Here is a 12255-nt window from a genome sequence, read left to right as displayed (position 1 = left end):
ATGTTGTTGTGTAGTTAACTGGACCAACCATTAAAATCATCAGGGTCACCTGGGTGACTTAGTCAATTAAGTGTCTGACTCTTGGTTTCAGCTTAGGTCATGTTGTTAGCATTGTGAGATGGAGCCCTGCCTCATGCTCCATGCTGGGCATGGAGCTGGCTTAAGATTATCCCTCGCCCTCCTCTGCCCCTTCCCCACTGTCTCTCTCTCCCTCTCTAAAAATATAAAATATATAAATATATATAAATATAAAATATATAAAAATATACAAATATAAAATAAATAAAATCATAACACCTTGTCTTTCAGACACATTTAGATAAGCATAGACACTGTTTTTTGCTGTTTGGTCTACCATTTTCTAGAGTTCATGTATACCTCTCCGTTCTTTTAACAAATCACTATTTTAGAGTCAGATCATGGGCCAGTTCATTAAATTAAAGCTTTGTTGACTTTTTTTTCAGTGATAAACCAATTTAGGGCTTAAATTTGATTAGTTTATGAATCAACTCTCTTTTTTTTTTTATCGTGTTATGTTCGTCACCATATAGTACATCATTAGTTTTTGATGTAGTGTTCTATGTCTTGATTTGGTTGGAGATCTTTGAGATTTGGGGACCATACTTACAAATTACCATTTAAAGTCAGTCTTTGTTTTTAAAAGTGATTCCATTAGATTTTTTTATAGTACCAGCTAATTTCTCTCATTCTAAGCTATCTGTGAATAGACTTTATGACATAATGATCTCAATTGTTAGTATTTTCTGTACCATGGCAGGAGTTGGATAAAGAGAAAGTCTATCAGATACCTACATTTAAGAATACAGGTTAAGCATAAGCCAGAAAGACTGAAATTTGCTGCAAATGGGAGTGGGAGTGGAGGTTGAGGGAAAATAACTACAACAGGTATTTTGTATTCATAAAGACATAGTGAGTCAGACAGAGAAAGGAAGATACAGCATGATCTTATTTACGTGTAGAATCTAAAAAATAAAACAAGCCAAAAAAACAAAACTGAAGCAGATACATAGACATAAGGAAACAAACTATTGGTTCCTAGAGGAGGGGAGGGGTTGGGGGTAGGCAAAATGGGTGAGGAGAATTAAGAGGTACAAACTTTCAGTTATAAAATAAGTAAGTCCTGAGGATGTAATCTGTACTATAGGAAGTGTAGTCAGTCATATTGTAATAGCGTTGTATGCTGTCAGATAGTAACTAGACTTAATGTGGGGATCATTTTATAACATACAAAAATTTTGAGTCACTGTGATATACACCGGAAACTAGTAAGATATTGTATGTGAGTTACACTTCAATTAAAAAAAAAGATAGCTTCCATATATAGTTTGGGAAGAATTACCAGACTGAGCTTATTCAAGGTTATCTTCATAATAACAACTTACAGTTTCAAAACATTTTTCACATTTAAGTCTCAAAATGGCTCTATGATACAGGCAGTCATATTTAATAGATGGAGAAACTGAAGTTAGTCATATATGATGCTCTTTCTTTCCCATGCCTTCTCTCAATTCCATGCTGCAAGTCACTCAGACATCTCCTTCAATCTCCGTAAAGAAAGTTATTCAAAATTTTGTTCATCATTCTATGTATTCTTTTTTATGTAAAGTACTTGCATTTTTTATGTAATAACCCACATGTAAAATGGCATCATTAAAGTTATCACCACACAAAAATTGTATTGCTGATTTAGCAGTTTGTTAGAAATTACACAGATGTAACTCTTCTGACAGGAATCTGTAATAATATATAGAATTGTGTCACATACGGCAAGTCAAAAGTACTATGAATTCTTTTGATATTATTAGATTTTCTACTAAAAACTGGAATTATGTGGACATGGACTATTTTACTGTTACACAAGAAATTCTCTAGAATTTTTCTGCATTTCTGCACTGACTGATTTTCTTTTACCTCAACAGGGAAACACTGGCCCCTCTGGCAAAGAAGGTATAATAGGCCCAACAGGTAGAACTGTAAGTTTGTTACAATATAGATCTTCCTTTTCTTTTCCATATTCTCGTTTTTCCCTCTTTAATCCTATTTCTAGAGCAATCCAAAAAGGATTACTCTGGGTATTTGAGAAGCCAAGGGCAAAATTTTCATCTAGAAGGTGATTCCTGAGAGCTTAGATACTATACGTATACTGAAGAAGGTGTGTATAGTGAGATAAACACGAAAACTGGAGTTGAGAAAGGAAAGTAGACTGGAGCAGGGGAGAAGGGGCTGAGCACCATGAGTATAGAGGTGATCACTAAAGCAATAAAAAGAATCCGTTTCTGAAGGAGAAATTGTAACAAAAAAAGTGCAGACAGTCAAGATCTGAATCTTTGGAAGTGCCCACACACTATGAAGAAAAGAGACAGTTTGTGGGAATACCAGGAAAAACAGAAAAGCACAAGGTTCAGCTAGATGAGTTTCAAGTAAGGAGTGGTTAACAGTGATCTTTAAGAAAATAAACTATAGTGGAAGATAAAGCACAAACTGCAATAAGGAAGGCAGTAAATATAAATATTTAATAACTTTTCTCAAATTCCTATACAGACTTTTAAAATAGGTATTATCATTTCTATTTAAGACATGGGGAAACAGATTAGGTTTATAAAGATTCACCTAGTTAATTCAAGGTGGTACAGCTAGTAAATTACATAGGTGATGTTTCTTCAGCTCTTTCTGCCCCCATCCAAGCTGTGTCTGGAGAGGACACTGAGACAGTTAGTAGAGGCCAGTGCCTTTAGAAATCTGAATATGAAATAAAACAGAAAAATAAGATAATGGTTGGCAGAGTGGTCAGGGGAGAGTTTTACAATACTAATAGTAGTGTAAACATACAAGAGAAAGAACCCAGTAGGTAGGGACAAATTGAGATTTGGAGAGGAAAATGGCATTCCCTGCATGGAATCAATATTTTGAATCCTTTGAAAGCATTATAGGGAGAGACGCGGAATCTTAATATATAAAATGGAACTTTGTGTATAAACAATGTTCTCTTTGATAAATTAGGGGAAAATTTCTCACAAAAACTGTTGACTTTTTGATTTTGCAAACAAAAAGTGTAACTCAACATTTCTCTAGATTTTCAGCATTTACGACTCAGAGCTATATAGTCTAAGTGGGAGATTGTAAGTGGGAGAATTCTCTGATTTTGGTCGGTGGTTTTTCAGCAAGCTAAGAAACACATACTTGTGATTACTGAATAATTCTCCTCTGTCAAAAAATGTGAAATATTAATTAGTCAAAGTAACGATAATAAAGAAATGGCTCAATTAAAATCAATTTTATGTATAGCTAGTTCTTAAAGATCCTTATGATATTCACCATGCCCATCAAATATTTTCCAAGTTCCATTTTTTCCATTCTAAGAAGAATCTTCTAAGAAAAGTCTACTATGAAAGAATAAGCATTTGAGAATGGCAGATACTTTGTGAGAGATAAAAAAAATAGTGGTGGGGGATGAAAGATATGCTTTTCTGAATCAGGAAACATTACTTTTAAGTCCTTATAAATGAAACTATATGGTAGCACAAAGGAATAAACAAATAGATGAGTGTAAAGAGGCTAGAGCCCAGAATTAGATCTCAGAATATATAGGAATTTAATTATAACAAAAATGATATATCAGGATGATTGTGGCTGTTAAGTTAATAGGAAGCCTGAATCAAACTGGTTTTAATAAGGAAATTTATATCACATTATGGGAAGCCCAGAGGTAGGAAGGGCTTCAGATTTGGTTAATTTAGTGACTCAATCATGTTATGTAAGACCAGGTTCTTTCCATGTCTCTACTCTGTCATCCAGAGTGTTAGCTTCATAATGAAGCTTCTATAACTGTAATTTCTCAGCAATTAAATCCAGATATAATTATCCAAAGTGAAAACTGATCTCCAGCCCTATCTTGAGAAAAAATAAAGCTTTTTTTCAGAAGTCTCCCATTGCATTTTTCCTCATGTCCATTGATCAGCCACATGCCCATTCGTATATCACTGACAGGGGAGATGGAATTATTTTAGTCTCACTGTTGCTGTAAGAAATTGGAACCATATTTCACCCAACTTTTTTTTAACTTTTTTTAAGACTTAAAATTATTTTAAAAAACTTAGAAAGCTAAAGTGTAGCTTTAAGGTTGAGAATACCTTTTATATAAGAAAGGAAATCCTAAAACTATATAATAGAACAGAATATGTGTTCACTTAAAATTTTTTAAATTTTGAATGGGAAAAGATTCCATAAACAAAATTAATATAAGTTGGGGAAAAGCAATTGCAAAAATATACAAAGACTTCATGTGTAAAGAACTCTTTCAATTTGGTGTGAAAAAGATAGAAAACTCAATAGAAAATTGAAAAACAAATCCAATAATTTTTTGGAAAGATGCTCTCCTAACTTAGAGTAACAGAAATGCAAATTAAAGTAATAACAAGATATTACATCTAACCTCTCAGAAGGGGATTAGGGAGAACAGTAGTAGTAGAAATGTGAATTATAGCCCTCATGGAAAAAGATATTTGTTAAAATATAAGTGCATATACCTTTTGACCAATCAGTTCCACTTAGAGAAATTTGTGCAATAGAAATTAAGCACTCAGTATACACTAAGGAAAGTTTACAAAAAATTTTTTTCACAGTACTGGATATATTAGCAAAACTTGAAATCCCATGTTCATTTGTAGAAGAATGGTTGTGTAAACCGTGGCCTAGCCGTTTCATAGAATACTATGCTACTATTGAAAACAACCAGTTATATCTAGTTCAGCTGCCTTGTGGCTGTTCATGATGTATTGTTAAGTGTGAAAAATCTGAAGCATAGAAGAGTATATATCAGTTTTATAAAATATAACCAGTCACCCCATACATACATAAATATATTTGTCAATATTTGCTTAGGAAAAGAGGTATGAAAAAACGTACATACTAAATTGTTAATACCGGGCTGGAGGTGGACTAGGGCATTAAAACAAGTTTTATAAAGGTATCTTAACAATTCGTTTCTGAAAGTTAATATCCCAGTTTAAAAGGAGTTTAGAACAATCAGGAAACACAGAAGAACTGATCAATGGTGAAATAAGGAGATCGTAATTTTAGCCTGCAAGATTAACAAAGAATGATAGTACATGGTGTGTGTCAGAAGTCATAAACCCCCATATTGTGCAGACATGCATGCTTACTCAAATAAACTTTCTGGAGGACAATTTTTATAGAGTACAAGGATATTTGTTGCAATGTTAGCATGACCAAAATTAGAAATAATCTAATAGGAAATTCAATAAAAAGATTATTGTTTATTAAGCACTAAATAAACATTATAATTGTATGGAAGAATGTGGATTGATGTGGAAAACACTCATAACATATTGTGAAAGTGTAAATTCAGGTTTCTGAAAAGACAAGTAGTACTATCTTGTTTTTAAAATAAAAAATACATATATAATTTCCACAAGGATGAAAACAAAAATACTAACAGAGATTTTTTGAACAAAAGGTCCATCTAGTAACAGACTATACTTTCTCTTCAAGTGTACATGGAAAATCACTGAAATAGACCATATTTTAATCATAAAAAAATTGTTTACTAAATCTAAAAGAACTGAAGTCACACAAGGTATGTTCTCTGGCCATAATGGAATTAAAGTAAAAACTGGTAAACTGGAGAGATAATAAGAAAATCTCCAAACACTTGCAGATTTAACCATGTACTTCTTAATAATCCATGGATCAAAGAGGAAATCTCAAGGAAAGTTAGAAAATAATTAAAACTGAATGTTCTTGTGTACAATATACCCAAGTTTGTGGGATGTAGCCCAGAAGGAGGAGTAGAGAAAATGAAAGAAAAGGAGGACATCACCCTAGAAACAAGGGTTTCAAAGGCTGAGGTAAACCAATATTAGAAGAATTGAAGCTGGTAAATTCCCTTCTAAATAGCTCTGTATCTGATGATCAGATCTGCTGTTTCAGCTTCACTGAGTGCTTGTTGTCCCTGTCTCACTTTGTGCGCAAGGTGATAAATCAATACCTTGTTTTTGTGTTTTGCTTTGCTTATCTTAGGGAAAGGAAACTAGAATTTATATAAATTTGCTAAAGAAGGCTAGCTAGATAGAAAAAACAAAAACAGAGGTTACCGTGTTTCTATATATAGCCTCAACCGCATTTGGTAAATAACTGTCAGTAGCACTAAAACAACATTTTTTGTTTTCTTGTAGGGACCCAGAGGTGAAAAAGGCATTAGAGGTGAAACTGTAAGTTTAAATTTCTGGTTATATTATCACTTGTCACTAGGTTATCTAGGCTTCATAAAAGCAAGGACCTTGTTTGGGGTTTTTTCATGATTATGTCTCTAATACTTGTGGAATAAAAATAAAATTAGAGTTTTCAGGAAGTAGAATTAATCTAAGTGGTACATTGTCATGGGACCTGAGTACCCCCCCCCCAAACATGTTTAAGAGCCTGCCAATCAAATTCTTCCCAGGCCCTGTGTGAAATGGCATATTTGCCTTGTCGAGCATCAGGCATTTGCTTTGTGAGCCTTCTACAACAGTCCTGGAGTGAGAGCACCACCAAGTTGCCTTGGCGGGGGAGTAGGGGGTTTTACCCACTACGTCCAGTCAGTGCCCAAGAGGTGCCAAGCAGAAGCAAATCGTTAGCTTTGCAGCCAATTGGAAACAATCGTGGGAGGGTGGACAAAAGGTACATAGCACGTTCTGGCTCTATATGGCTTATGCTGGCACTATGTCCTACTTTTCTGGGATGCCATTTCCCCCAGTTAAAGAAGATATTTTGTAAAGGGGCCACTTTTCCAGCAGAGATTCTGCTGAACTTACTAAAGTACCAGCTTAAACAGAGCGCAGGCATGGAGTGAAACCAAGTACAGAAGGCAAATAAGAATAAACTTGAAGGGTGCCTGGGTGGCTCAGTGGGTTAAAGCCTCTGCTTTTGGCTCAGGTCATGATCCCAGGGTCCTGGGATCGAGCCCCACATTGGGCTCTCTGCTCAGCAGGGAGCCTGCTTCCTCCTCTCTCTGCCTGCCTCTCTGCCTACTTGTAATCTCTGTCTGTCAAATAAATAAAATAAAATCTTTAAAAAAAAAAAAAGAATAAAATTGAAGGTCGCAGAAAAATATTGCTTAATAAGTAATGAAATTATATTGACAGCTGACATTTTCTCTTTTCACTAAAGGGTATTCTTGGGGCTCAGGATAAATAAGTTACAGTTATGTTAATTAGCTGAAGAAGGGAAATTGAGTGATTTTAGATAGTCTAAGAATCCCAGAGGGATCAAAATAGATTTTTTTTTTTTAAGATTTTATTTTTAAGGGGCGCCTGGGTGGCTCAGTGGGTTAAGCCGCTGCCTTCGGCTCAGGACATGATCTCAGGGTCCTGGGATCGAGCCCCGCATCGGGCTCTCTGCTCAGCAGGGAGCCTGCTTCCTCCTCTCTCTCTCTGCCTGCCTCTCTGCCTACTTGTGATCTCTCTCTGTCAAATAAATAAATAAAATCTTAAAAAAAAAAAAAAGATTTTATTTTTAAGTTCTCTCTACACCCAACATGAGGCTTGAACTCCCAACCCCGTGATCAAGAGATGCATGCTCTACTGACTGAGCCAGCCAAGTGCCCACCCCGAAACAGATGTTTTTAATTTGCAGAAGCATGCCCTTCATATTTTCTCTGGGGACTTACTCTAGCAGAAAGCAAGGATGACTGCACACATTGAAGTCATATGCCCCAGGAGGAGTGGAGACGGGAAAGGAAATTACTAGTGAATGAATTAGAAAACATTTGAGGGGTTGGGACATGATAGTTGTCTTTAAACATTTGAAAGGAAGAGGAAGAATCTGTATAATATGAGTCACTCTCCAAGATATATTTTAAATTGCTTATTTGTTGAATTGAATTTTCCATTTCTGTGCTTAGCTCCCTGAGAGACAGTGAGCTCCATAAGAGTATGAAGTATATTTAATACAACCTAATTTCCAGCCTGTCACACAACTTAGCACATAATTTATACAGAATAGATACCATTAACTAAATGGATGGAACATTAAGGCTGATTTCAGCTCAATATAATAATAAGCTAATATAATAAGGAACCGCTTTATTTTTTTAAGGTTTATTTACTTATTTTAGAGAGAGGGGTAGAGAGCATAAACAGGAGGGGCAGTGGGAGAGGGAGAATCTCAAGCGGACTTCGTGCTGAGTGTGAAGCATGGAGCTCCATGCAGAGCTCTCTGAGCAGTGTTCCAAGCGGGGCTCGATCTCAGGACCCGGATATCACAACCTGAGCTGAAACAAAGAATCTGCCACTCAACTGATGGTGCCATCCAGGGTCCCCAATAAGGGGACTATTTTAAAACAAGATAGTTTTGCCAAGATAGTGAATGCCTGTCAGTAGAAGCCTAATGACTATCCTTCTGAGTTACTGGACTGGTAGTCCTCTACTGAGTAGGGAACTAGAATTTATACATCTAAAGCCCCTTGCAGCTCTAAGAGTTTATGATTCTAAAAAAAGAAAAGTAAGTAGACATCCCATAAAAGAACAAAGAAAGGTACAGAATATAAAGAAGAGTTTTTTAAAGTAGAGGCGAGATCGTGTCAAGTCTGATTCTTATTCTGAATCCATGTAAGTCTCCCACTCTTCATCACTGGCAGTGTTGTCCAGATCGCCCTGATGTCTCCCTTGGTCTCCTGACTTCTTTGTGTTCCTTCCACTTTTCCCTACTACAGTTCCTTCTCTGTAGCAACTAAAGTGATACCATTAAATCGTAAACCAGAGTATATCACCCTCCTCTTTAAATCCTTCCTATGACTCCTTCTTGCACTGAGAATAAAGTCTCAATTCCTTACTTTAGTCTACCATAGCCTACAAGAATTAGCCCCAGTTTTTCTCTCCAGACTCATGATGTAACTCCTTTCCCCTTCCTACCACACTTCTCTTTATTCTTTGGAACTGCCTTCATTTTACTTAGAGAATTCTTTCATCTGCTCTCCACATGGCTGGTTCTTATCTCATTCTTCAGGTCTATGCTAAAATACTATCTCAGAGAAGCCTTGCATCATCATTTAGTCTCATTATTCCTGGTCATTCTCTTTCACAATATCCTGTTTTGTTTTCTTTCTAGTAGTTAGCAGTATTAAAAATTATTTTTCTGTCTCCTCTGCTAGAATATAAACTACATGAGATCAGGGAACTTTGTCTAATACACTGGTTATCAGTATCCAGAAAAGAATCTACCATGTAATAGGTAATATTTGAGAAAAGAATTAATAACTAAATGAATACTATTCCGTAAAATTAAAAGTCAACAACTATTTTCTGTTATGCCTGGTAAAGTAGCATTTACTGACAACTACTTATTAGTCTTTTGCTCTGTAGATCACCATAGTTCCCTTCATAAATAAAGTGAAAACTCCTAGTACACAAGGTTGGGGGAGGAGCCGAGTGGTATTTAGTATAGGCAATAAAATTAGCTGTTGAAAAAAGGATTAACTGGCACATTAGAATTTACTGGGGTTTATTGTTGATTAACTAGTACTAAGTATCTTTTTATCACTTCTTTCTCTTTGATCCCACTATGGCTTAAGGAACTTTAAAAAAGTAATCTTTTAATTCCTAGAAATCATCAGCATCAACTTTATAGAATGTACAATTTAAACCATACTCTGCTTTCATCCTATGGAAAAGCTTAATAACATTTCTGATATTCTCATTAGGATTTTTTTCAGTATTTTCTGCAGGTTTGTTTTCTTTAAGGGAATGGTTTAACTACCTGACTACCTAAAGACTTTTAGTTAATTATTATGTTTCCAAATATATCCTCAAGGGGGTCAACCTCAAGTAATATGGGGCCTCCCATATGCCCAAAATGGGACATTTTTGGAATGAATTTTTATTAGCCAAGATCTATTATATTGAGACAAACATGATATATCACTCTTCATAAAAAATAAGAAATATAAGAATATATCAAGCAGGCTTTATAAATCTTATTTTTAAATCTTCCATGAAGCTGGCATAAGAATTTATAAAGCTATGCCATTTTATACTAAGACCAAATCATTATTCAATGCTTTAAAAAAAAAAAAAGTTATAGCTCATTATACAGTATATGAAATATATATATCTTTTAGGATAAATTTGGGTTTCCTGGCTAGGAAGCTTTTATGTTCTACAATTTAAGGTTACAAACTCCAGTATTGGTCCCAAATAGGTCCTCTCCACTGCTGAGAAAGTTGTTTCTGTATTGCCGTATATTAAAGAGTGACTTTTTCCTTTCTATTTTATATGTGCTCCATATCTGCCTGCCTTTGGTATATATATTCTAAACTGAGCCAGAGTTTTATGACATCCTAGGAAGGCTTCCTAGCATATAGCATGTAGAAATCTCTCCTCTTCCCCTGCTTCAAAACTATCATGTTAATGCAAATTAATCTTTAAAAGTTATAAAAATTTCCTGGTTTCCATGAGACACCAAACACTTTCAGAACATGATTAATTTATGAAGTAAGTAATGCAAAAAAAAAAAAAATCACCAGAAATAATAGATATAATTAGTAAAAAAAAAAAAATAGAATTTTAACTCATAACAAAAATAATATCCTAGTGTCAATCATCTGAAAAGGGTTTTAACAAAATGTCACAACTTGAAACATATAGCTTAAAGCCACAGAAGTAGAAAAAAATAGAGAATAATCTCAGCATTTAAATTTTTAGATTAGTTGTCTCATTTTTGTAGCATATTATTTAATGAAAATCAATAAAATGTTAAAGAATACAATTGACATTTTCTCACATACTACCTCTAAGTTCATGTGTCTTCACAGTTCTTGATTAGCAGAATTATCTTATTTGCCTCCAGTTTGAAAGTGAGGAAGATGCCTTATAAGGAAAAGCTAAGTTATGGGAAAATATTTCTTAAATATTACCAAATTAAGAACTTAAAGTATATATGTATATGATTTTTAAAATCCATAGATAGCATAATTCATTCAAATATTATCAAACTCTTTTAATTCAAGGACATACTTCCTTACATTCATACAAACTTCAAATTTAAAATTCCCGGGCACCTGGGTGGCTCAGTGGGTTAAGCCGCTGCCTTCAGCTCAGGTCATGATCCCAGGGTCCTGGGATCGAGCCTCACATTGGGCTCTCTGCTCAGCGGGGAGCCTGCCTCCTCTCCTCTCTCTCTCTGCCTGCCTCTCTGCCTACTTCTGATCTGTCAAATAAATAAAAATTTAAAAAAAAAAAAAAAAAAGATTCAAATTTAAAATTCCCAACTTGTTTCAATAAGTCAAGCAGAGAAAGACAACTATCATATGATCTCTCTGATATGAGGAAGTTGGTGATGCAACATGGGGGCTTAAATGGGTAGGAGAAGAATCAATGAAACAAGAAGGGATTGGGAGGGAGACAAACCATAAGTGACTCTTAATCTCACAAAACAAACTGAGGGTTGCTGGGGGGAGGGGGGTTGGGAGAAGGGGGGTGGGGTTATGGACATTGGGGAGGGTATGTGCTTTGGTGAGTGCTGTGAAGTGTGTAAACCTGGCGATTCACAGACCTGTACCCCTGGGGATAAAAATATATGTTTATAAAATTCCCAATATGTATGCATGTGACTACCTTCTTTCTTCAAATACAACATATGAAGGAGAAAATTGATAAAATGTTTGAAAAATCACAATTTTAAAGTGAGTCTTAAGGATATATCTTCACCAAACCTTCTTACAGTTGATATAGCTGAGATCCAAATGTGCAACTCACTCAAGGACAGGCAGCTAATGAGGTACAGAGAAAAGATTACAGTCCAGGTCTCCCAATTCCTTTAACTATTGCACTTTTCTATTAATTATAGTGCTTCTCAGAAAATAAGCTTTAGGAGCAACTTGATAAGAAGATGGTATAGACAGACAGATAGATGCCTCTCACCTACATTAAGAGTAGCTCAGCCATTTATATGGCAGATTCCACATGAGTAGGTTCTTAATTTGTAGTTATCCTCTGTGCCTTATTATTCACTGATTCCTTATAAGCATATTACTTCTAATAAATCTTATTTAATATTACTAAATTCCCAATTAAACCCTCTAAATCAGTGGTTCTCAACGAGGAGCCATCCCCTGCCCCCAAACCACACACATACCACAGGAGACATTTGGCAATATGTAGAGATATATTTAGTTGTCACAACTGTGGAAAAGGGAGAGTTGCTAGTTGCATCTAGCAAGTAGAGACTAGGGATGCTGCT

At 35.2% G+C, this 12255-nt stretch overlaps 1 protein-coding gene across 2 annotated transcripts in view; it reads left to right on the top strand.

The window, feature by feature from the left end:
- The window catches only part of COL24A1 (collagen type XXIV alpha 1 chain), a 402120-nt gene that overhangs the window by 355116 nt on the left and 34749 nt on the right, over positions 1-12255 (top strand). For both annotated transcript variants that reach the window (XM_059136719.1, XM_059136718.1), the window contains exons 52-53: positions 1941-1994; positions 6216-6251. In XM_059136719.1, coding sequence (XP_058992702.1) covers positions 1941-1994; positions 6216-6251 — 90 coding nt within the window. The remainder of the gene's footprint in view (positions 1-1940; positions 1995-6215; positions 6252-12255) is intronic.

This window comes from Mustela lutreola, chromosome 10, assembly GCF_030435805.1.
Source record: "Mustela lutreola isolate mMusLut2 chromosome 10, mMusLut2.pri, whole genome shotgun sequence".
NCBI classification, from domain to species: Eukaryota; Metazoa; Chordata; class Mammalia; order Carnivora; family Mustelidae; genus Mustela; species Mustela lutreola.
This window is presented reverse-complemented; position numbering and strand designations above follow the sequence as displayed.